This window comes from Pelophylax lessonae (assembly GCF_965119305.1).
Source record: "Pelophylax lessonae genome assembly, chromosome: 8".
Lineage (NCBI taxonomy): Eukaryota > Metazoa > Chordata > Amphibia > Anura > Ranidae > Pelophylax > Pelophylax lessonae.
The window spans coordinates 36,131,321-36,158,184 of record NC_138775.1 but is presented as its reverse complement, the minus strand read 5'-3'; the positions used below and the strand labels follow the sequence as shown (position 1 = coordinate 36,158,184).

Here is a 26,864-nt window from a genome sequence, read left to right as displayed (position 1 = left end):
AGGGGTGGGCAAACTTTTTGACTCAAGGGCCGCAATGGGTTCATATATTGGACCCGGGGGCCAGACCAAGAGTAGATGGCAAAAAACGCTGTAAAAAATTGGGTGACTTTGAGGTCACAAAAGTGTGAAAGGGGCCTTCAGTAATTAAGGTATAGTGTGCCCCCTTTCAATGCAGAGTGACCAGCGTGCCCCCTTTCAGTGCAGTGACCAGCGTGCCCCCTTCAATGCAGTGACCAGCGTGCCCCCTTTCAATGCAAAGTGACCAGCGTGCCCCCTTTCTATGCACAGTGACCAGCATGCCCCCTTCAATGCAGTGACCAGCGTGCCCCCTTTCAATGCACAGTGACCAGCGTGCCCCCTTTCAATGCACAGTGACCAGTGTGCCCCCTTCAAAACAGTGACCAGCGTGCCCCCTTCAATGCAGTGACCAGCGTGCCCCCTTCAATGCAGTGACCAGTGTGCCCCCTTTCAATGCACAGTGACCAGCGTGCCCCCTTTCAATGCACAGTCACCAGTGTGTCCCCTTCAAAACAGTGACCAGCGTGCCCCCTTCAATGCAGTGACCAGCGTGCCCCCTTTCAATGCAGTGACCAGCGTGCCCCCCTCAATGCAGAGACCAGGGTGCCCCCTTCAATGCAGAGACCATTGTGCGTGCCCCCTTTCAATGCAGAGACCATCGTGCATGCCCCCTTTCAATGCAGAGACCAGCGTGCGTGCCCCCTTCAATGCAGAGACCAGCGTGCGTGCCCCCTTCAATGCAGAGACCAGCGTGCGTGCCCCCTTTAATGCATCGACCAGCGTGCTTGCCCCCTTCAATGCAGAGACCAGCGTACATTCCCCCTTCAATGCAGTGCCCAGCGTGCGTGCCCCCTTCAACGCAGAGACCAGCGTGCGTGCCCCCTTCAATGCAGAGACCAGCGTGCGTGCCCCCTTCAATGCAGAGACCAGCATGCATGCCCCCTTCAATGCAAAGACCAGCGTGCATGCCCCCTTTCAATGCAGAGACCAGCGTGCGTGCCCCCTTCAATGCAGAGACCAGCGTGCGTGCCCCCTTCAATGCAGAGACCAGCGTGCGTGCCCCCTTTAATGCATCGACCAGCGTGCATGCCCCCTTCAATGCAGAGACCAGCGTACATTCCCCCTTCAATGCAGTGCCCAGCGTGCGTGCCCCCTTCAACGCAGAGACCAGCGTGCGTGACCCCTTCAATGCAGAGACCAGCGTGCGTGCCCCCTTCAATGCAGAGACCAGCATGCATGCCCCCTTCAATGCAAAGACCAGCGTGCGTGCCCCCTTCAATGCAGAGACCAGTGTGCATGCCCCCTTCAATGCAGTGTGCCCCCCCCCCGAGACCAGTGCACTTACCTGCAGCGGCGGCGACGGCTTCTTCTCAGTCCCCCGGCGTCTCCTCGAGTCCTCCCGCCCCCTCCTCGGCCAATGGCATGGGGTTTGCCTTGCAGCCAATCAGGAAGCGGGTATTAGACCCGCTTCCTGATTGGCCAGGAGGAGGATCCGCATGGCAAACACTTTCAAATCGAATATCCGGCAATCCGATCAGGGCCACCAGTGAAGCACCCACATTCCAGGATCCCGGAGAAGGCCCCAAAGAGGCTGCGCTGTACCCCCCCCCCCCCCCCCAGTGCTCAGGGGCAAGATTTGAGAACCACATCAGTCACCTGCGGCTGTGGAGGGATCAGTGCATACCTGTTTTTGACAGGTATCCGCTCCCCCCCGGAAGGTGCCAAATGTGACAAGGGAAGGGGGGAGGAAGCAGATAAGCAGAGCTTCCACTTTTGGACGGAACTCTGCTTTAAGTAAATTTAAAGGTGTTATTATGGGTTTTGGGCAAATCCAGGCAAGAGGATTCTTGTATTGCTTGTGGATGCAAGCATGCTCCCAGTTTTACCCACCCGCAGCTCAATATAAGGGCATCCTGCTTGTTGCTGGATTCCTATCTGGATATATATTGTCTTTTATAGAGACAGCAGGAGGTGTGGGACCCCCTTAGATTTCAATTACAAAGTAAATCCCTTTCTTATTTCTCTGCGGTGTTCAGATATATTATGTTATCCTCATAAGCTCTTCAGGAAGGGAAATAAGTTTCAGACGTGTTTCTATTATTACCTACAGTTCCGTCTCCTTACCATCTTAATATTCATCTTAATAACTGTGAGGCACTGAAAACATATCTTAATATATGTTATACTTTTTTCTACATCTACACTTAAAGCGGCAGTAAAGCCCGCTTTGTAAATTTGCACTGTTGGAAATATTCACCCTGGATGCAGCCAGTGACATCACTGGAGCATGGACTCTGAAGGTCCGGCATGCTGCGCTGGACCTTCAGAGCTTCATGCCGGAACTCAGGGCTTCCGCACCACATGCGCAGGAGTGACATCATTGTGGCTCTGGCCACTCACACTGCCGGAGGCTGCAAACCCAGAAGAAAGACCGGGGGAAGATGTCAACCCTCTCAGCGGTGACAGCACACTACTGGAGGGTTTTGTTCTAAGGTAAGTATTTCATAAAGTGCTAGTATGCGATCCCTACTAGCACATTATGCCATTGCCAATGCGGTTTTATTACCGCTTTAGTTGACCATGCACATAATCAAAACATGTCAACATATTGCAATTTGAAGATAATTCTGTGCACATAGGCTAGACCTGCCATTCTCAACCAGGGTTCCTCCAGAGATTGCTAGTGCTGTGGCTGATTGACCCCCCAAATGATGGTGCCAGCATAGTTCTGGGGCCAGTGCCTCTTGGCACAGCCAATGCCACAGTGCTATGTCACCAATATTTTTTTAGTTGTCTGTAAGGGGGCATTCTGGTCACCACTGTATTGAGCATTCTTCCCAATGATCACCAATGTAAGGAGCATTCTTCCCAATGATCACCGATGTAAGGAGCATTCTTCCCAATGATCACCGGCATAAGGAGCATTCTCCCCATTAATCACCAATGTAAGGAGCATTCTTCCCAATGATCACCAATGTAAGGAGCATTCTTACCAATGATCACCGATGTAAGGAGGATCTTTCCCACTGATCACCAATGTAAGGAGCATTCTTCCTAATGATCACCGATATAAGGAGCATTCTTCCTATTAATCACTAATGTAAGGAGCATTCTTCCCAATGATCACCGATATAAGGAGCATTCTTCCCATTAATCACCAATGTAAGGAGCATTCTTCCCAATGATCACCAACGTAAGGAGCGTTCTTCCCATTAATCACCAATGTAAGGAGCATTCCTCCCAATGATCACCAATGTAAGGAGCATTCTTCCCAATGATCACTGGCGTAAGGAGCATTCTTCCCATTAATCACCAATGTAAGGAGCATTCTTCCCAATGATCACCAATGTAAAGAGCATTCTCCCCATTAATCACCGATGTAAGGAGCATTCTTCCCAATAATCATTAATGCAAGGAGCATTCTTCCCATTAATCACCAATGTAAGGAGCATTCTTCCCAATGATCACCAATGTAAGGAGCATTCTTCCTAATGATCACCAATGTAAGGAGCATTCTTCCCAATAATCATCAATGCAAGGAGCATTCTTCCCATTAATCACCAATGTAAGGAGCATTCTTCCCAATGATCACCGATGTAAGGAGCATTCTTCCCAATGATCACCGATGTAAGGAGCATTCTTCCCAATGATCACCGATGTAAGGAGCATTCTTCCTATTGACTATCAATGTAAGGAGCATTCTTCCACCTGCCCATCAACGACAGATAACAATTTGATTTTTATTCGTATCCAAAACCATAAGAAGTAAGCAGTGATTATTATGGGCTGTTCCTTACTGAATGTTGAGTTTAGTGTGTAGCCATCATATGGATTTGTCAGCACTCAGGAAACTATGTGGTAGTGCCGCAGATCACTGATTACTCTCAGAGACATTTCTTTGTGTTACATGCCTTGATAACAGACTACCCTGGCCTAGCAGATAATATCTACTAATGAGCTTGAGCACGAGGTGTATAAAGCAATAACATGCTAAATGAGTTCATCATCTACTGGGAAATTTCACTATGGTCACAACAGCCTGAAACACTAATTGATCTTTTTCATCTGCCTCTTTCCTATCTGGCCCTATTTAATGAATATTACCCCACCCCTTTTCTTATTTAATATTGCTTCCTAGGTTTATATAATACAGACATTATGCAGCACTCTAAAGTGCACTCAGAACTGTTCACATTATTTCCTGTTGACAGAAGAGCTTACAATCCAATGTCTACACCATACACACATACGTAGGTACACACTTTAGGGACATTTTGTTGAAAACTGAACTCTTTCAGGTTGATTTACTGATGGTAAATAGACTGCGTACTTTGCAAGTACAGTTGATCCAGAGCTTAGTAAATGGGAAGAAGCATATGCAAAGAATACCCAATCACATGCAGAAAGAAAAAAAAAAAAAAGCAGCATTTTTGATTGCATATGATTGGATGATGGAAGTCAGTAGTTCTCCACCTCATTTACTAAGCTCTGGAGCAACTGCCCTTGCAGAGTGCAAATTTACTTGCAATTTAAGTCCACAGTGTATTTGCTTTTAGTAGATCCACCCCTTTATGTGAACTGTTTCATCCGCCAAATGATTTGTATTACTGTCCATTCACGTCTGAGATTTACTCAACTCAGAAAAAACCTGATTTTCCTTTGCTGCAGCTAAAGAGGAACTACAGACCATAAATTAAAACTTGTGGACAGACAGGTTGTCGCTGCATGTCTCTTCTGTAATAAAATACACTTTCCTGCAGTGCCATCTTAAGAGTCTTATAGGCCCCTGGGCAATGCAGTGCACTGGGGCCCCCTGCCTACACAATCACCCACGAGAATATACTACAAGAGAGTACAACTACCTGGAGTATATACCTTACTATATACATATTACAGGGAACACTATATACTACAAGAGTCTCTTGTAGTATATAGTGTTCCCTGTAATATGTATATAGTAAGGTATATACTCCAGCCTATTTGTACTATCTTGTAGTATATATTGGCCCCTGTAATAAATGGATTTTTGTAAGATCTTACCGTAAAATCCTTTTCTCTTAAGCTCATTGACAGACGTAGTCTTCTTGATTCTCAAGAGCTGGGTTATGTTGTCTCCGCAGGAGTAGGACTAGGCAGAAAGACAAAACGTTCTGGCTCCACCTTAGGGGCAGTCCCTGAGGGTATATCCTCCCTCTCTCTGCTACAGGGAATCAGTTCTGTTCTAAAGCAGTAACAGAGAATTTAACCCAACCCAACTCAATGATAGAGGGGCGGGTACTACGTCTGTCAATGAGCTTAAGAGAAAAGGATTTTACGGTAAGATCTTACAAAAATCCATTTTTCTCTATCGCTCATTGACAGACGTAGTCTTCTTGATTCTCAAGAGCTGGGACATCCAGAAGCAGTGCCACAAATGAGGGGTGGGATTGACAGAAATCAAAATCCAATCTAGAAGGCCCAACCGGAGCCAACCAGAAGTATCAAAGGACTCATCGAGTAAACAGATGAGACCTACCCCACAAATCCTCGAGGTAGACCAACAGTCTCCTCAAACAGTGGCCTGCAGGAACCTTGCGGCCAGAAGAGGCATCTGACGATGCCATCACATGAACCTTATACAATATTGTAAAGGTATGAACCGACGACTAAACAGTCGCCTTGAAAACCTGAACCACTGACGCCTGATGGCGGAAGGTCCAGGAAACTCTAAGCGCCCGAGTAGAATGCGCCTTAAAAGGGAACGGGGGATCCCGACTCTTAGATAAAATAAGCCTATACCACCGTCTGTCTGATCCATCTAAAGATGGTCGCAGCAGAACAGGCAACCCCTTCTTAGGGCCATCCGTGATCACAAACAGTGAATCCGTCTTACAAATTGAATCCGTGTATTCAAATATATCCTGATCGCCCGAACTACATCCAAGGAATGCAACGCAATTCTCGAGGATGATTGGGCTAAGGACATAGGAAGGACAATACACTGTCCTCATTCAATGAAACTTTGAAACCACCTTAGGAAGGAAGGATGGATTCGGATGAAGAACAACCTTATCCCTATGAACCACCAGATCTGGGGAACAACAGGATAATGCAGCCAGTTCTGACACCCTGCGTGCAGAAGTGATAGCCACCAAGAAGACCACCTTCTGGGATAAAGTAAGCAAGGGAATCTCCCTGATATTTTCAAAGGGAGGTGTCTGAAGAACCGACAGCACCAAATTAAGATCCCAGGATGGTAACGGCGCGTGCACTGGCAGAGCCAGGTGTCGCACCCCCTGGATGAAAATTCCACACCAAGGAATGAGTAGACAAAGGCTACTGAAAGAAGATCGCAAATGCTGAAACCAGACCCTTGATAACACTCAAGGCCAGCTTCTGCTCAACTCCCTGTTGCAGAAAAGCCAATATTCGGACTACCGAATAAAGATGTAGATGGAACCCAAGGGATTCACACCACACAATATAAGACTTCCATGTACGATGATAATCTTTCTGGAAGTCGCTTTCCTTGTTTTAACTAGAGTAGGAATAACTGAAGCTGACAATCCCTTGTCCTTCAGCACCTGGGTCTCAATAACCAGGCCGTTTAAAACCAGCGATCGTAAAGCAGGATGGAAGATCGGTCCCTGAGACAGTAGATCCTCCCTGAGAGGAGGTCTCCACGGGACGTCCGCCACCAGTCTGACCAAGTCGGCGTATCAAGCTCGACGAGGCCAGTCCGGAGCTGCCAGGATTACTGGAATTCCTTCCTCCTTTATCCTGCGAAGAAGTCTTGGCAGTAACCCAAGAGGAGGGAAGGCATACATTAGCTGGTATTGCCCCCACGGGGTGACCAGTGCGTCTGCGGTCTCTGCTAGAGGATCGCGGGAGCGAGCCACGAATCTCTGTACTTTTCTGTTGAATCGTGATGCCAACAGATCCACATCCGGGGTGCCCCAACGTAGGCACAACTGGTGGAAAACTTCTGGATGGAGGGACCATTCCCCCTGATCCGGAGTCTGACGGCTGAGATAATCTGCCTGCCAATTTTCCACCCCCGGAATGAACACCGCAGAGATAGCTGGAACAAATCGTTCCGCCCAGCGAAGAATGCAAGCCACTTCTTTGGCCGCTCGGACACTCTTGGTGCCCCCCTGGTGATTGACATAAGCCACGGCCGTGGCGTTGTCCAACTGGATCCGAACCGGGCTGCCCTGGAGCTGCTCGGTCCAGTGAATCAGACAAAGTCTGATCGCTCTCAGTTCCAATACATTTATCGGCAACCTGGATTCTTCCGGGGACCAAAGTCCCTGGACAGATAACTGACCGAGAATTCCTCCCCATCCGGATAGACTGGCATCCGTGGTCACTATCGTCCAATATATTGGCAGAAATGACTTTCCCTGGCTGAGCATCGGAGACCGAAGCCACCAGACCAGAGACTCTCTGGTCTGTTTGCTCAATCGGATCTGATTGTCCAGGGATTCCGGATTCCGATTCCATCTGAGAAGAATCTCTTGCTGAAGAATTCGGGTATGGGACTGGGCAAATGGGACTGCTTCGAAGGAAGCCACCATCAACCCCAGAACCCTCATGCAAGTCCGAAGGGAAGACCAGCTGTTGGATAGTAACAACTGGACTGCTGATTGAATCTTTCGGAGTTTCCCTACCGGAAGAAAAACTCTTGTCCTGAATGTGTCTAGAATTAGACCCAGATATTCGAGCCTCTGGGTGGGAACCAGAAATGACTTTTGCTTTTTCACCAGCCACCCGAATTCCTGTAAAGAAATCATAGTAATTTCTATGTTTTGTAGCAAGGTCTTAGGAGACTCTGCATGAAGCAGAAGATCGTCTAGGTAACCAAGAATCGATATGCCTCTTTGGCGCAGTAGTGCCAACATTGGGGCCAACACCTTCGTGAAGACCCGAGGAGCCGTGGCGAGACCGAAAGGTAACGCCACAGACTGATAGTGGTTCTCTTCTACGGAAAAGCGTAGAAACCGCTGATGTCCTGCGAAAATGGGAATGTGAAGATAGGCGTCCTTGATGTCTATGGACGCTAGGACATCCCCTGGATGCAGGAAGACTGCTACTGTGCGAATGGACTCCATTCTGAATCTTCTTATGTTGACAAAAGAATTGAGTGCCCTTAAGTCCAGAATTGGACGCACTTTGCCCTCTTTCCTGGGTATTGTAAATAGGTTTGAATAAAACCCCTGAAAACGTTCTGTCCAAGGAACGTGGACTACCACTCCTTGTTGTAATAAATCCGTGACTGCTCTCCGCAGATCTTCTAACGATCCGGGGATAGTCGAATATTGGAAGGGAAGAATCGCGCTGGTGGGAGAGATCGAAACTCGATCTTGTACCCTGACCTTATGACTTCGCAAACCCACTTGTCCGGGATTCTGGAAAGCCATGGATCCGGGAACCGGCGAAGACGTCCCCCCACCCCAGTTATGGGTGGGGGCGCACCTTCAGGCTTTGGACGATTTATCTTCAGGTCTGGAGGGGGCGGGCTTTTGCTTGCCCGACCAACGTCCCCTGAAGCCTCCTGAAGGAGCTTTGGAGGACTTAATTTTTTCACCCGCGGGACGAAAAAACCTCTTGTGAGCAGAAACAGAAGGCCCTCGTCTTTGACGAGTTCCTTTACCTTTAAAATTTTGCGGTAAAAAGGTGCTCTTTCCACCCGTGAGATCCTTAATGATCTCATCTAAGTTGGCTCCAAATAGACGCTCTCCTAAAAAGGGGATATTAGCCAATGCTTTTTTGGAACCTTGGTCGGCTAACCAACCTTTTAGCCACAGTGTACGCCTGAGAACCACCGCTGAGACAGATGCTCGCGCCAATAATGAAGTGGCGTCTAACGCCGCATCACACACAAACTGTAACCCCTGTATCATTTGTTCCAACAAATCTGATACCGCCTGAGGGACCTCTTCTAAGTCCCGGCGTAACCACTTGGTCCATACAGTTACAGCCTGCGAAACCAGACCAATAGCAATTATTGGTCTGAAAGCTGATCCAATCAAGGTAAACATGGTGCGAGACATAGCTTCTATCTTGCGATCCACTGGATCTTTAAAAGACGGAGCGTCTTCTAGAGGAATAACCGTGGCTTTATTCAATCTAGCAATTGGTGAATCCACCACAGGTGGTTCTGTCCATTTCTTAATGAGGGTTTCCTCAAACGGATAACGCCTGTTAATGCGTTTAGAAATAGTAGAAATGCGTTTTGGCAGACTCCATTCTTCTTTGATTGGATTGCCAAAACATTTGGGCAATGGAAAAACCTTCGCCACTTTGATGCGTTTTTTAGTCCCAAAAGGGATTTCAGTTTCAGCTATTTCTGACGGAATACCCTGTAATCTTAAGGTTTCTTGAACAGATACAATGAGTGCGTTTACCAACGCTTCCTCTTTGGCTATGGCTGATGCCGAAACATCCTCCTCACTGTCTGAAAAGACAGTACACGAGACACCAATACCAGATGAAGTACCTGCAACTGCAGAAATAGGCTCAGAGTCTGAATCCGAGGTTTCAGATAATAAGGGGTTAGGCGGGGGTCGCTTACTTGCGCCCTGTCCCTGACAAGCCACTTCCACCCGGGACACAAAAGTTTCCATAACAGCGGACAATGATTCAATCGTCAGTGGGGTGCTGGAGGATCCCGCAGACCCCTCGAGGGGATCCGGAGGAGATACATGAGTGGCAGGGTCCATGTTAATTCAGGACACCTTTGCCAGAAAACACAAAAAAACTTTTTTTTTTTTTTTTTTAAATAAAAAAATACCTTTTTTTTTTTTTTTTTTTATGTGTCTCCCCCTAGCGCAATAGCGCCCCTCAGAGTACCTGCTTCTCGATCCCACAGAGAGAGAGAGGGACCCCCAAGGCTCACCAACCGATGCAGTGAAGTTTCCAACCAACTGCAGTCAGCGTCTGTCTTTTACAGACTGGAAGGAGCTGTTGCTTTTTCCCGGGTAGAAGGACGTGGCTCCGCCCCCTGTGTACGCCTTCCGGCGTTCCCAGCTCTCCACGAGGTAGCTGGGCTCATGAAACATGGCCGCCCCCATACAGGAGACATTAGACTCCAAAAACATGGCGGCCAGCGTGACCTGAGGACATGCATGCACCTGGTCTACGGCAAAATGGCGGCGGACCGCCGAAATCGTTTTTCCCAGCACATCCACCTGCATCTCTGCTGAGTGGCGATTGATTGATCTACAGGAGATACACTACAAATAAGGTAGGATTATACCTCCTATGTCTGCTGTAATGCTACAGTCTGCTGGGTAGAGTGTTAGCTCTCAAACCAAGTCCACTTCCCACAAACACATACTGTATTTACCAGGGGGACTTTTAGTGTCAGATATATACTGACCATGTATGGAGGGGCCCATAATTCATACTGCCTCATAACGAGGAAAGAAAAAAGGGAACGTTTACTCACCATACCGAACCGACAGGCACCCTCTCTTCACAATACCCTCTCCACCGGGGTGGGGGGTTGTGGACCACTCCGGACGCCTCGACTCTCTGGTTCCTGGCGTCCAAGCGAGACTTTTAACTCGCAAGGTCAGTCCCTCCACTGGGACTCCGTCGCGGCCGACCCAGCGCGGAGCTCTGGTCTGCACGCGCTCGTAGGCAGAAACCGGGGTGACCACTGGATCTCAACATCCAGCCCGTCGCCCGGCCCCGCATACTTACTTGAATGTGTCGCGGCCGACCAAGCGCAATGCAATGGTCTGCGCGCGCTCGTAGGCCGGCTGGGGTGACCACTAGTGTCGCCCAGTCCGGCGTTTTTGCTTGAAGATCTCACAGGAAAAAAACACTGGAGAAAAACTACCTAAAAAATATTTTTTCTAAAGAAAAAATCTTGCCAGGACCAAAAAGATCCCAGCAAGGAACTTAGGTCCTTACTCCTGACTAGACAGAAAAAAACTGATTCCCTGTAGCAGAGAGAGGGAGGATATACCCTCAGGGACTGCCCCTAAGGTGGAGCCAGAACGTTTTGTCTTTCTGCCTAGTCCTACTCCTGCGGAGACAACATAACCCAGCTCTTGAGAATCAAGAAGACTACGTCTGTCAATGAGCGATAGAGAAATGTATTTAGTAAGGTATATACTCCAGGTAGTAGTTGTACTCTCTTGTAGTATATAGTGTTCCCTGTAATATGTATATAGACTATATACACATTAGACTATATACACATTACTATATACTACAAGAGAGTACAACTACTACCTGGAGGATATATACCTTACTATATACATATTACAGGGACCAATATATAGTAAGGTATATCCTCCAGGTAGTTGTCTCTTGTGTCGATCGATGGAGAGAGAGAGTGTGAAAAAAAAAAGAAAATCAAGCAGCCTGGCAGCTGGCTGCCTTACCTTTCACAACGGCTGCACAAGTGCACATGAAGGGAGAAGTTGGGTGGAGGCGGAGCCAATCTTCTAGGCGCGTAGAGGAGGACGAGCCGACGAGGAGGATCCTCCTCCTCTGTGCATCATGGGTCTGCTCTGCTGACGCCACTTGTTGCTAGATGCCAATCAGCCTGGCCTTAGCAACCAGTGTGCAGTGCAGACAGCAGACTGAGACTCGAGCCACCGGCGGACAACAGCGGGGGGGGGGGGGACCAGCGGACAACGGGGGGGGGGGCCTAGACCACCAGGTAATCTGGATTCTGGCCTCAGGCCTGTTGACAGTAATTGCCACCATGTCCATGTGTGTGGGGCCCCTTGGCAAGTGGGGCCCCCGGGCAACCGCCGAGCATGCCCTTTGGAAAAGACGGCCCTGCTTTCCTGCATGTTCACAATCTCCTACAGAATGTACACTGAGCATGCGCAGCTCAGTTTGTATTTTAGCACACTGCCAATATGACTACACTCCTGTGCTGTGCAGGGGTTATGTCATGATGTGTTAGCCAATCAAAGCAGCTGAAGATCAACACCCAGAAGAACCCAGGGAGAAGATGCCAGTGTGACAGGAGTCACTTTGGGTGGAGGGCTTGTGGAACCCAGATTACTTTAGAGAGGTCAGGAAACTCCTTGTCCAGCTTCCCCGGCCCCTCTTATGTGTAAGTCACCCTGTGTCTATTAGGGGCACAGGGTGACCAAGAACCCCTGGTGGGTCTGCACTAATCAGATTCGCTGTACAACCACACTGGACTCAGCCTTTTGTGTTACCCTGGTTATCCTGGGTCCTATATGTGTGGTTTGTGTTGAAAGAGTGAGGGGCTCTTTCACTTGGGACAATAATATTTCTGATCAGTGTCCCTCAGTAAATATATGAAGATGAACGGTTTGACTTTTCAGATTGCTAGAATATTCCAGGAGTGTCTCATAGACCCTTGCTAGATAGTGAGGTGGGGTCGGGTTTGTTATTGTTAAGTACCTGTATCCCATTGTTCTATTGCTTCTGTCTGCCTTAAGATCAACTTATTATGGGATCTATATGTGTATGTGGATTGGCTGCTAAGGGGGGGGGGGGGGTAATTGTCCCACGGTGTATATCTCTTTGTGCCTGTGTTTCAATAAACAGTTAATTCTGGTTGACTCCAAAACTTGTACTGTCGAGTTCTTGGGGTAACTATAGCCAGATTCACGGATCTCGGGTTCCAGAGCTTAGGAAGCAGCTTCTTGGCAGAGATCCAATACATATAAATACAAAAATGTGCAGCGCTAAATCAACAAGTGACATATATCTCAAAAGTGACAGCAATATAAATATGGTAATATTGTGATGACAATGTGATATAAATAAATCAAATAACATGCAGGTTTATAAAAAAAGAAGTCCATACAAGAAGAAAAAATGAACTAATGTTAAAGTGCTAAACCCAGGAGTGCACCACAAGTCCCAGCAAGCAAAAGATGATCCAAAGATTCCTTCTCTCATGAAAGCAGCAGGAAACAATAAGGGACACCCAAGTGTAAAGGGGTAAGGAGGCTGCTTACCAGAAATCCATGGCCATTCAAACTAATGAAGTGGCCCCAAGAGCATAAAGCATATCACTGTAACCAGGGTCTTGGGCTGGCGTGGATCATCTCCCAGATAAATAATCCTCAAAAGTTCAGTCAGACACCCAGCAAGATCAGGTAACAATGGCGTTTGGAAGAAATAGAAGGGTAGAAACACATAGCGTAATCAAGTAAATAATAAAAAGCTTTATTTAAATTATCACTTACAAAAAAAGCAGGTAAATTCGCATGGACATGGCATTCCAAATGGCTGGTAAGAGGACCGCGGCGTCCCGCGTCCTGCCCAGGAGTGAACAGAGACGGCATGGCTAGGGGGCGTGTTGACGTCATGTCTGGTACCAATCTACGCGTTTCGTCATAGTTTGACATCAATCTGTGACGAAATGCGTCGGACATTGTACATGACCCCAGCTTGCGACTGGACAGTAAAACATACCTCCAAACCTTCTGAGATGGGAACAAGGGACACTTTTTAGCAAAAGTATGCAGGCATAGGACACACCCCCTGCCACACCTCCCAAAAGGTGAATTATACAAAAAAAGAAAATATTGGTTAAACCCACAAGTGCTTTTTTTTATAACCAAAATGATTCCCTTTTTATTGGCTTCTGTAATTTAAAAATGCAGCCATTTAGGTATTGGGTGAAAGGTTTACCACTGTAAGACTGGTAGATAAAAAATGCATTTTATCTACAACTATATAGATCAGACAAAACTGAGGGACAAATGAGGAGGCAAAAGAACATTTCCAAATCAGCGACAGTCCCTCGAAATCAGGGACAGTCCCTCAAAACCAGGGACAGCCCCTCAAAATCAGCGACAGTCCCTCAAAACCAGGGACAGTTCCCCAAATTCAGTGACAGTCCCTCAAAATCAGCAACAGTCCCTCGAAATCAGTGACAGTCCCTCAAAACCAGGGACAGTTCCTCAAAATCAGCAACAGTCCTAAATCAGTGACAGTCCCTCGAAACCAGGGACAGTCCCTCGAAATCAGGGACAGTTGGGAGCTATGAGTAAAAGGAGAAGGTGCTGACTAATCCCTGTCACTCACTCTGCTCTCTTACCCTATCAGCATGATACTTCAACTTTTCACCTCCTTCAGTGCCACTAAAATGATCAAATTGAAAAAGAATAAAAGAATCGTAAACCACAGATCCTCCATAAGATCAGTTTAGTGAGCTTTCAAATGATTTTGAGGGTGCTAAGTTTATCGACCATGAGAGAATTTTATTGATCACTTTAGATCAATTTATTACACTAATATTTGCATGTGTGTCAGGCAACTGATCGCAATAGGAATCGATTAAATAACTGTTTTTGTTGGATTGTTTCTGATATATTGTCAATAGACCTTCCAGCAACCAGCAATGAGAGACCCCCTCCCTCAACAGTAGATCCTCTCCAGGAACACTAGACTTCCCCAGCAACAACAGATCCCCCCCACAACAATAAATTCCCCTGCAGCAATAGATCCCACCAGCAACAATAACCCATCTCCCATCAACAATAGATCTTCCAGCAGCCAGCGACAATAGACCCTCCAGCACACCCCACCACCGCTTGTCATTGCATACATTCAGCGCTGGAGGTGCCGGAACTGCGTTCCCGCGTCCTCCCTGAATAAAATCCCTGGATAGAAAGGGCAAAGGGCTGTATGTTATTTCCATTAGAGCTCTGTAGGGCTGGAGCATTGACTTGCTCACCGTCTTCTACCATCTGCTTGGGTGTAGGCTGCCTCTTCTTTAACAAGAATCTCCCATTTTTTCTCAGCAAGTGGCCAGAGATTGCCGCCCGACACACTTCATTTTTTGGCTGGGATTCCCCCCTTATGGGATTCCCTTTCTTGTTAGTACTGCAAACAGATTTAAACTGAAGACAGCTAGAACATTTGGAAGAAACTTAGCGATATCTAGCCGATGTCTCCCAGCACCTGCTCAGTCTTTGATTAGCCGTTTGTTTTGGTAGTATGCATGTTAAGAATATTTTTGCTTTTTTTTTGTATTACTTAGCCCAGATGACAGCTACATTAAGTAAATATGAAATATGATACGATATATGACATAAGTCCATTTTATATATATATATATATATATATATATACACACAATATCTCACAAATGTGAGTACACCCCTCACATTTTTGTAAATATTTTATTATATCTTTTCATGTGACAACACTGAAGAAATGACACTTTGCTACAATGTAAAGTAGTGAGTGCACAGCTTGTATAACAGTGTAAATTTGCTGTCCCCTCAAAATAGCTCAACACACAGACATTAACAGACCGCTGGCAACAAAAGTGAGTACAACCCTAGTACCTACCCATTCTGCTTTAAATAAAAGTGGACCTATGAGCCCTGAAAACAATATCCAATACCACAGAGTTGATGTGGTTAAAAAGTGCACGAGTTCTCTAGGTATAATCTGTGAAGGGCATGGGTTCTACAACCCGCCTTTGCAGGTGTCATCTGCATAGGCTGCTATGGATAGTGTTATATACTATTGCTTTTTACCTGCGCACCCTGGATTAAGAAAACAATCACTGTGAAATCTTATTGTTACAAAATTATAAATAATTATAGGTCAAATTCAGTTAAATAATGTGAGTCAAACTTGTGTATGTGCAAATCTAGTCAATGAGGTCTCCCCCACGCTACTAGGTATCCTCCACAAGCGCCAATAATCCAATTAGGCTCCAAGATTTATGCCATGGAATGTAAAGAACAGGAGGCTCTTCACAGTATAGTATTTTAGTATATTTTATTAATACATGAGTAGATTAAAAACACCCTGATGACGTCGGACGCTCTGACGAAACGCGCTTAGGATAATATCACATGACACGTCACTTCCTCCCGGCCTTTTAGCCATTATGATCTCGTAAGTGTTTTTAACCATTTGCCATTTACTGCGGCAGGGTGGCTCGGCTGCGCATAATCACATAGATCTACGTGATTATGTGCACGTGGTTTCGGCGGCAGTAATTAGACACAGCAGGAGCCAGATGGTGGGAGGAGCGGGCTCGATCGCTGCCGGCCTCCCGCGATCTTCGGCTAGAATGACAGAAGAGCAGCCTGCCTATGTAAACAAAGCAGGCGGCTTTTCTGTCAGAGAGGCAGGGAAAGATCGTGTGATTAAGCTGAATCACTGATCTCTCTCTGCCTCTGTCCAACCCATCCCCCACACAGTTAGTAAGCACAATAGGGAACACATTTAACCCTTTGATCACCCCCAGTGTTAACCCCTTCCCTGCCAGTGTCATTTATACAGTAACAGTGCATATTATTTAGCACTGATTACTGTATTAATGTCACTGGTCCCCAAAAAATTCAAAAATGTCAGTTAGGGGTCTGATCTGTCCGCCGCAATGTTGCAGTCCCGATAAAAATTGTTGATCGCCGCCATTACTAATAAAAAAAAGAATAAATACAAACCCAATTCCAAAAAGGTTGGGACACTGTACAAATTGAGAGTAAAAAAGGAATGGACTAATTTACAAATCTCATAAACCTATATTTTGTTCACAATATAATATAGATAACATATCAAATGTTGAAAGATAGACATTTTGAAATGCAAAGAGTTTGACGTCATCATCATCTATAGTGCATAATATCATCCAAAGATTCAGAGAATCTGGAACAATCTCTGTGCGTAAGGGTCAAGGCCTGAAAACCATACTGGATGGCGGTGATTTTCAGGCCCTTAGACGGCACTGCATCACATACAGGAATGCTACTGTAATGGAAATCACAACATGGGCTCAGGAATACTTCCAGAAAACATTGTCGTGAACACAATCCACCGTGCCATTCGCCGTTGCCGGCTAAAACTCTATAGGCCAAAAAAGAAGCCATATCTAAAGATGATCCAAAAGTGCAACTTTTGAGATGTGTTGATTAAATGAAATTTAACTTATTTTTCCCTTAAAATTATGTATTTTCTCAGTTTAAACATTTGATATGTCATCTATATTCTGAATAAAATATGTCCCAACTTTTTTGGAATCGGGTTTGTAAATAAAAAGTCCATAAATCTATCCCGTATTTTGTTAACACTATAACTATTTTGCGCAAACCAATTAAAATACGCTTTTTGGGATTTTTTTTTTACCAAAAATATGTAGCAGAATACAAATTGGCCTAAACTGATAAAAAAATATATATATTTTTTTATTGTGAATGTTGTATAGCAGAAAGTAAAAAATATTGCATTTTTTTTTCAAAATTGTCGCTCTTTTTTTGTTTATAGCGCAAAATCTAAAAACCGCGGAGGTGATCAAATACCACCAAAAGAAAGCTCTATTTGTGGGAAAAAAAGGATATCAATTGTATTTGGGTGCTGCGTCGCATGACCGCACAATTGTCAGTTAAAGCAACGCAGAGCCGTATTGCAAAAAATGGCCTGGTCATTAAGGGGGTAAAACCTTCCGGGGCTGAAGTGGTTAATCTACTCATGCATTAATAAAATAAACAAAAATACTATCCTATGAAGAGCCCCCTGTTCTCTACATTCCATGGCATAAAATCATGGAGCCTAATTGGATTAGTGGCGCTTGTGGAGGATACCTAGTAGCGTGGGGGAGATCTCATTGACTGGATATTCACATATAATTTTATCTTTGGTGAGTAGACTTTTTATATATCGGTGGTGGAAGATCACTCATCACAGCTCACTGTTCTTGGAGGAGTTGAAATTCTTCACGACTACGTCACCAATTTAGTTCACCGGTGTTGATGGACAATATTATTAGCATCCATTAGTTAGTATTTGAGAGCACTTTTTTTTTATATAGCAATATATTAATTTCACTTGCTATGGATAGTGGTCTGTGCATTAAATAAACAAATCCGTAGTACTGGAATAAATCCACAGGAACACAGTGCAAAGTAAAGAAAGCAATAGAGGAGTGGGAGACATAAGACCTAGTAAACAGACAGACGGAAGGTTGGAGGACTAAACACAGCGCAGCCAGGATTACAGATAAAAAGGGGGGCACGTTAATCTCAGTTCTGCCACAGAATGCGATGCAGATGGCCGAGGAATTCCCCAGTACTTAAAAGTGATGATTTTATGAAAAGCTGGAAGCGTGCCCATTGCATTAAACATAACCGCGAGGGAGAGAACAATAAACTGCATTGTTTTCCTTAAAGCTGGCAACGAGGAGTCGCCAGAGCAGACTCTGGTCCCGTAGTAATCAGGATTGACCGTCAACGGCATCGATCGCATGTACAAGACTGGCACAACGCCAGCCGCACAGATACAGCTGATCGCAATATGGCTCGTATTGTTTTGAATATGAGTCACCCACCAGCTACTTAAATATTAATACACATATCAAAACCTCATAGGGAAAAAAGATCAGTAAACTTACTGAAATTAGAACTTTAAGCAGGAAGCTGAAGAAATACATAAACTATTTTACCTGTCAAAAGATCTGTAAATCTGATCATCCCGCATCTGATTTACTTATCCTTGTCAGATTCACAGCAAGGTCCCTGACCTCTTTTCTCTCCTCTGTATTTAAGGCACTACAGCTTGGTCAAGGACACACCTCAGCCTGTGATTGGACGGGTACAGCAGAACCCTATAAAGAAAGGCCCGGAGTAAAATAAGTAAAACCAGAGTTTTTTTTCAGCTGGAACTTGGTGGAACTAAGTTCCACCACCTCTGGCTCAGGCCATCTTCTCCTTGCTCACCATGATAATGGTAAACACAGAAGTCCGGCTTCTGTGTTTACAAGTGACAGCTTGTCTCCCAATGGCTCTCACAGATCTGATCTCCTGAGCGGACAAGGGGGATGCACGTGCAGAGCAGATCCTGGAGGGTGTGTGTCTGGGGGTAGGTTGGTTTTGGGGTTGTGATTGAGTTTCTGCACCTATTTTCTGAGAAGAAATAATCCCTGAGTATAACAATAGACGAAGGGTCGGCATGACAGGGGTTAAAGGGGCTTGGAGCATAGGAAGGGGCAGGAAAGTTAAGGTGGTAAGGTATTTTGGTATAGAGAATTAAGTGGATTGGGCAAAATTTTGGTAAGGGAGGAGTTTGGGAAGAAGTAGTGGGTTAACAGAAGGGGGGTGGTCCTCAGTTGGAGGGGAGACAGCAAGGAGTATCTTCCCACCCTTCCGCCTTAATTTTAGTGGTTATGTTGGGTATCTGAAGTGGCGAGAAGTTGGTTTTGAGTTTGATGGGGTGCAAGGTCCTTTTTAGGTTAATATGGGCTCAAAAAGATATGGTGTAGGGACCTGTCTGAGGTATGGCGCACCCCTGGTGGTGGGATGTGTATCTGCGAGTTGTCTCCGAGCCAGTGGTTTTGCAGCTGGAGGCCTGAGAAGTGGCAAGCATGATTGTGATTTATGTTTTGGTTAATAAAAGGCTGATATAGCTAATTAACTCCAACCTGGTGTATGTGATTTTTATTTAAAGGTTGGGGGTATTGGCATATCAGTTTTTATAGCAAGCCATATTTAATAACTTAGTCAAGTCATTTCTATGTGCTTTCTATTCTCCTACAGTATGTGCCAGCTTGATACCACTGTGCAATGCAGTAGAACCTGATTGACTTACATGGTCCAGCTGTACAGAGGATTACACAATGCTAATATAAAGACAGACCGGGGTACTCTTTTAAAATACATTGAAGGATTTCTTTCAAATAGATACAAAAATGGATTAAATGTTGGTCTTTTATATCTTTCTACAGTTGTGCTTTAGAGCTGAACACCAGGAATTATATGTATTGCATATTGACAGTGGGTATAGTAAAGAACCACCCCCTTTAAAATAATCACATTTTGTTGCTTTGCAGCCTGAAATTAAGACAAACACAGTTTTTGTTTGATCCCGCTGTATTTACTAGTGCAAATTATAACATCCAAGTGAAAGATTTGAGACCAACAGGTCAAAAAATAAATAAAAAAAACGTTCAAAAATAGAATCACAGACTTGGAAAAAGGATTACCCCTTGTGTCAGTATTTTGTTGGACCACATTTTGCTTTCATGAAAGCCTTTAGTCTGTTGGGATTTGTCTCTACTAACTTTGCACATCTAGGCTTTGCAATACTTGCCCACTCTTCTTTGCAGATCTGCTCAAGTTCAGTTAAATTTGATGGTGACCATTTGAAGATTGCAGTCTTCAAGTCATTCCACAGATTTTCTTTGGGGGTTTAAGTCTGGGCTATGACTAGGCCATGCAAGGACATTGACCTTTTTCTCCTTCAACCACTGTGTCCATTCCAAAAATACTGTATGCTGGTAGATTAATTGGCCCCTGTCTAGATTGGCCCTTATATGTGTACACATTGACTATGTACATGTGATATGATATTCTGCATGCCAGTCCCAAGCTCAAGCAGTTATGGTGGTTTGAAAAAATGGTGACCCACAAATCATGTAGCATGTCTGTTGTCTCTGACTATCTTTTGTAGTATGCAATGGTCTCTCACCCTCTCCTGTTGCATGTCTGTATTCTCCCACAACTCTCAAAGCATGTTTTCAGCCTCTGATCCTCTGCCACAGCAAGTCCACAGTCTCTGAATTTTGTATCATCATTGCTTGTATGTCTGTAGTTAGTATCTGATTATCTTTTGTAGCATGCCTGTTGTTTTTCATAAGCTCCTGCTGCATGTCTGCAGTCTCCCTCAATTCCTGCAGCATGTTTGCAGTGTCTATCCATCTTTTGTAGCATACCAGTAGGCTTTTATTATCTTTTGTAGTGTGTCTGCAGTCTATGAGCATCTCCTGTTGCATGTTTGCAGTCTCACACAACTCCTACAGCATGTATGCAATCCCTGATCATCCTCTACAGCAGTGTCTGACCATCTTTTGCAGCATGGCTGTAGTCTCTTTCAGTACCCTCCTGCTAGGCAGCTAGGTTTTTGGTAAGGCAAATTTAGTTTTTGATTGTTTTAGGCTGCTCTGGGTTCTGCAGGCTGCTAGTCTGGCTGCTTCCCCCTGTTTCTGGAGCTTTCCAGAATATAGTGGGTGGAAGAGTCAGATAGGCAGCCTCAGCCCCAGCAATCCCTGGAGACGTGTGTCCAGATAGTAGTTGGGAAGTGTATAAGTAGTTTGGAGCCCAGAGCTCAGGGTTCTTGTCCAGGAGGAGAAGTTCCCAGCCAGGGAGCGCTGTGTGCCTTCCTGGCTGTATTGCTGAAGGCCCAGCTTGCTCATCAGGATCCCAGCCTATGCTGAGAGGGCCTGCTCAGCCACAACCCCTTTCAGGGATCAAAGACTGCTGCCACTGAAGACTTGCCTTGAGAGTACACAAGAAGAGCCTGTCTGCTGGAATCAGAATTGCATTCTATGCTGGAAGGACACTGACCCTGAGGGGAAAATAATTTCAGTGACTGTTTGTTTTTACCACCGCTGCTGCACAAAGTACAAGACTTGCCTGGCCTTGGCCATTGCTATTTGTGCCCCATTGCTGTCCCCCTAATTCCCCACTGCTTAAAGGACTGTTTAGCAAAGCCACTAAATAAGAGTTTCCTCATTGTTCCAGTTAGTAATGTAGAGTATCCCACAGCTACAGTACGTTAACGCTGCAATAAAATTTAAAAAAAGGAATACTTATGTACTACAGTGCCCCTTGACATTTTTCACATTTTGTGATGTTACAACCAAAAAACGTAAATGTATTGGGATAAAAAAAAGTAAAATACATTTTCCTAATAAAAGATATCTGAAGATAATTGCACTAGGCTGGTGCACCCAATGATGGTTGTTTTATTTGTTTATAAAAAAAAAAAGAAAAAGGTTGGGGTCTTTGGAGACGTTAATATTCTTGGAAAAGTTCATAGGGTGACCCATCTAAGGTATGGAGCCCTCTAGTGGATCCCAGTTAATGGTGGAATAACGGGAAAGTGGTAACAAGGAGGTATCTGTGGTGGAGTGTGTTTGTCCCCGAGGCTGTGCTGCGCGGCTGGGGACCTTTAAGTATTAACGCTGATACACAATTCTAATTTGGTTTTTGGTGCCTCCCAAGACCGGTAACCAGGCCAAATTTTCTCCAGATTGGTTATGCATTATGTGTTCAGAGTTAGTGCAATGGGTAATCCGTTTGGCAGAATTAAGTATGAGGTGTATTTATCTGTATTTATCTGTAGTACCCCAATCAAGTTGACCACCACTAGATGCTAAATTGTAAACAGTAGCAGCATTGGGAAACTGCAGATCTGAAGTGATGTTTAGACCTTAAGTCTAATTTAATGTCTGTACAGAGTATAATAAAATTGTATTATAATCATGGCAAATGGTCAGGTCATGCCGAGAGATGTCTGTAGAGAGGGTAATAGAGTTTAATTACTGTCATGTCTAGTGGGTGTTCTGCTCTGTCAGCAGCCTCTCCTCAAGTGTAATCTAGCACAGATTTTTCTTAACACTTAGTAGAGAACATATGTCCATCCTGCTCATACCATGATGATCCATGGCATTGTGACCCCATGCTCCAATCTTAACTGTCTGTTTTTAACCACTTTACCACCGGAGGATTTTGCTGTCTTCCGTCCAGGCCACTTTTTGCGATTCGGCGCTGTGCGACTTCAACTGACAATTGCGCGGTCGTGCGACGCCGTACCCAAACGAAATTTACGTCCTTTTTTTCCCACAAACAGAGCTTTCTTTTGGTGGTATTTGATCACCTGTGCGATTTTTACTTTTTGCGCTATAAACAAAAAAAGAGCGTTTATTTTGAAAAAATAACAATATTTTTAACATTTTTTTATATGAAATTCCCCCCAAAAAAGATGTAAAAACCAATTTTTTTAAAAATTTTTGGCCAATTTGTTTTATGCTACATATGTTTGGTAAAAAAAATCGCAATAAGCGTATTTTGATTGGTTTGCGCAAAAGTTATTGCGTTTACTAACAAAGGGAAAGATTTCTGTCATTTTTGGTGTTTTTTTTTTTAACGCGTAATGGCGGCGATCTGCGATTTTTTTTGCGGGACTGCGACATTGCGGCGGACATATCGGACCCTTGACTGACATTTTTGACACTTTTGGGGGTACCAGTGACATTACTGCAGTAATCAGTGCTATAAATATGCACTGTTACTGTAAAAATGACACTGGCAGGGAAGGGGTTAATTTTATTGGAGAGGGAGGGGTTAATGTATGCCTGGTGCTTACTGACGTGTAGGGGGGGAGGTGACTGTGTGAGTCATGGACAGATCGGATGTCCAGCTATGCTGAACAGTCCGATCTGTCACTCCCTGTCACTATGGAGATCCGCCCGCTGTGTTTACACACAGCGGGCGGATCTCCAGACTCGATCCCCGACGATCGGGTAAGAGCAGCGGCGATCGCCGCTGCTCCTCCCCTGGCCCGACTCCCGCTGTGAATGAAAACAGCGGGAGCGAGCCTCCGGCGGCGCGCAAGCGCCGCCCAGAAGGGGGAGTGTCCAGTCACGTTAATACTACGTGGCTGGACGATAACGAACCACTCTGCCGCAGTAGTATTACTGTGAGCGGAGGTAGAGTGGTTAATCTTCTGCACACTCAGATTAAAGGTGGGCGAAATAAAAAGAGGACTTCTGGGGATGCTGTAAATTAGTTTCGGTCTGTCTACAACTTGATCCCGGTTTCTTAGTGCATGGTATTTTAAAGGGTATTTGAAATTCAGCACCAAAAAATATCACACCTGAAAGACAAGCGATAAGTGGTTAGCATGTCTGCCAGTGGCAGTTGATGCTCCATTTTTGGGGGGGGCAGCAAAGAAACCCCCCGCCAGGTCCGCACTTACCCCATACAGGTCACGGCTTCCCTGGCTTGTCCTCCCGGGTCCTGTCCTGATTGGCTGGGAGGAGAATATTGATTCGCTAGTGTCACAAGTGGGTGGGTTCTGGGTGCAGTGCTCTGTGCCCTGAGCCCAACCGTTTTGAAGCCAATTAGAGGCTCAGGCTCTAATCATGTGCTTAAAAAAAAACTCATAGAAACCTGTGAGTCCAGCACCTTGCATGGAGATTAGAAGGGGACGCATGAAGATTAGGGGGGCGGCGCCCCTTATAGACCGGCCGCTGATGACTTTTGCCCTGAAGTTATGGGGTCCACAGTTCAAATCCTGGCCACGACAATATCTGCATGAAGTTTGCATGTTCTCTCTGTGGTTGCGTGGGTGTCCTCCGACACACAAGATTGGCTCCTGTCTAAATTATACCTAGTATGTGTATACTGTACATGGGAGATAGAGATGTTATATTGTAAGCTTGGGTGCAGGGATTGATGTGAATGTACAGTATGTAAAGTGTCACATAAATAGTTGGCAATAAATGAAAGTCTGTAAAAAAATAAAATAAAATAAGACCTGAAAATTGAAATGATCGCACCTGTAAAAATTTATTTTTTGTCACATCTAAAATTATAGTTTTAACTTACTGTGATCCTGAAAATAACCCATAGCTGTAAACCTCAATTTATCTCCTAAGCACCAGCAGTCTAATTCATAAACCTATCCCTTATATCAGACTTTGCTTCAAAAGTGGTATTAAAACCAGATAGGGCCAGGCAACAAGCATTTTTTTTTGTAGAAAGAGATCAGAAAAGAGGAGAAACGAAACTAGCTCTCCAAAAAATAGGTGGACTTTGTGGGCAATTTGTATAAAAGTATCAAATTTTATTACAAAACCAGAGAGCGGCCGGCCTATTTCCACATTCATACTGTACATACGTTCATTACATATGAATGTGGAAATACGCTGGGCCACTCTCTGGTGATTCCTACCAACATCACACCCACTTAAGCTACACTTGAACTCCTAAACTGCCTACAATAACATGCTCGGCTCGTTACTTCCACATTCCAGGATTGGATATCTGTTGACCATTCCAATGTAGAGTGAACAGAAAGAAGAGTGTAGACTTTCAATGCATTTATTAATGTGTAATAAAACACTCATATTGGTTCAGGGTAACAAGTGAAAAGTAGGCACCCTCCTAGGTGTATCCAGGGTGGGGATGTACACCATCTAGCGAGCGCCGACATTGGAAGAAAGCGTGTTCCCTCTTCACCGTAGCTGGCAATAGTGGTGGATGGAGCAGGAGTGGGAACGAGGCTTGAGAGACAAACCAGCTGAGACTGAGGCTTGGAGAGCGGTGAACTCCAGCGTCGTAGATGGATGATGTCACAATAATGTGACGCGTTTCTGAGTGTGCTTGCTGCCGATGGACAGGCAGCCGCGCTCCTTCTTCATAGCAATGATTGCTATAATTGATGCTATAGATAGTGCAGATTTTTAGCCTGCCTGCTAGTTGTCGCCGCCTTGGAGTCGGCCATGTTTTTGGTTACTAGTGGGCGGACTAACAATCTGCACTAATTATAGCATCTACCGGAGTGTAAAGGCTACCGGTGTTCTGTGAAAACACCAAGTGGTGGAAATCTCTATTTTTTCCTGGCGTACACTCACCGGAAGTAATTTCGTTGGAGATCTCGGTAAGTTGGAGTTTTTGGCAGAACACTGGCAGACCTGAAGACCGGAAAAGAAGCGGCCCAGGTGAGGACATCACTGGATCCATGGACTTCAGATCTTCCAGCATCAGCTTGCTTTGCGTCTCTCGACATGACATCTCAGGGTTGAGAAATTGGTACTGGGAAACTTCCCATTGCCAGAAACTGTGAGCACAGGTCTCAATGGTAAACAGGTAGCTACATAATGAACAACATGTGTCACTGACTACAGGTTCCTCTCTAACCGTCGTCTGAATGATGAAGCACCTCATACTAGGGTTGATTTACGAAAGGCAAATAGACTGTGCATGCTGCAATTGCAGTTGCTCCAGAGCTTAGTAAATGAGCAGAAGCTCTGCTGACTTCCATCATCCAATCATGTGCAAGCAAAAATGCTTTTTTTTTTATCTTCATTGCACGTGATTGGGTATTCTTTGCAAAGTGAAGCCTTACCTCATTTACTAAGTTCTGGAGCAACTGCACTTGCAAAGGGCAACTGCATCTAGCAAAGTGCACAGTCTATTTGCCTTTTGGAAAAAACCCTCCAAGGGTGAGACTATTTGACACCAAAAATATTGACAAAAATGTAAAAATGTTTCTTTTCTTTATTTGTAAATCACAGTGTAAAATATCCACAACTAGGTGGAGATACGGGCTAAAGGGGATAGAAAATGACAAAAAAGAACTTCTACATAAAGGGAGACAGATGAGACTCCAACGTGTTTCGAGACTTGGTATTGTGCTCTTCTTCAGGGATGCTCATGTACAGTCATAAATAGAAGTTCAGATTCCCAGGTGATACATCACTGTCAGATAGAGACCAGAATATATATATATATATATATATATATATATATATATATATATATATAAAAGCAAAAGCACTGCTACAAAGTTATCTGTGCTGATCCCGGAGCCTTGGCTCAGCAAGCGAGTGGACACATGTGAAGGCCTTTGCTTGAATGGGTAGTGCCACTGGGGGTACAAATGTGGAGCCAAAAAAAAACCAAAAGGGATACACCTAAAGGATCTAAGATGATAATCAAATAGGGTTCACATGCAGGTGTAGTTGCAGCCAATGGAGCACACAAGCAGATGCTGGCCAAGCACTGAAACCCAGCAGGGTTTAGATTAGTTATATAGGCAAGGCAGGCTATTTGTCTTTAGTAAATGAACCCCAATAAATCTAACTAGGGGTAGTCCAGGGGGCAAATGCTACCCCACTCCTCACCTCCAGCCCAGACCTTCGCTGCTATTACACAATTTCTAAGCACATTTTTTTATGTTTGTCTTAACAGTTTGGACGGACAGAGGTCATCGACAACACGCTGAATCCAGACTTTGTCCGAAAATTTGTGCTGGACTACTTCTTCGAAGAGAAGCAAAACCTGAGGTTTGATGTGTAAGTAAATGTGACAAAGTTCTGTGCAGAAATAATTTAA

At 45.0% G+C, this 26,864-nt stretch overlaps 1 protein-coding gene across 1 annotated transcript in view; it reads left to right on the top strand.

Annotated features, from left to right (window-relative positions):
• The window catches only part of CPNE9 (copine family member 9), a 525,181-nt gene that overhangs the window by 110,547 nt on the left and 387,770 nt on the right, over positions 1-26,864 (top strand). The window contains exon 5 of the mRNA XM_082265785.1: positions 26,721-26,824. Within this exon, the coding sequence (XP_082121911.1) occupies positions 26,721-26,824 (104 nt within the window). The remainder of the gene's footprint in view (positions 1-26,720; positions 26,825-26,864) is intronic.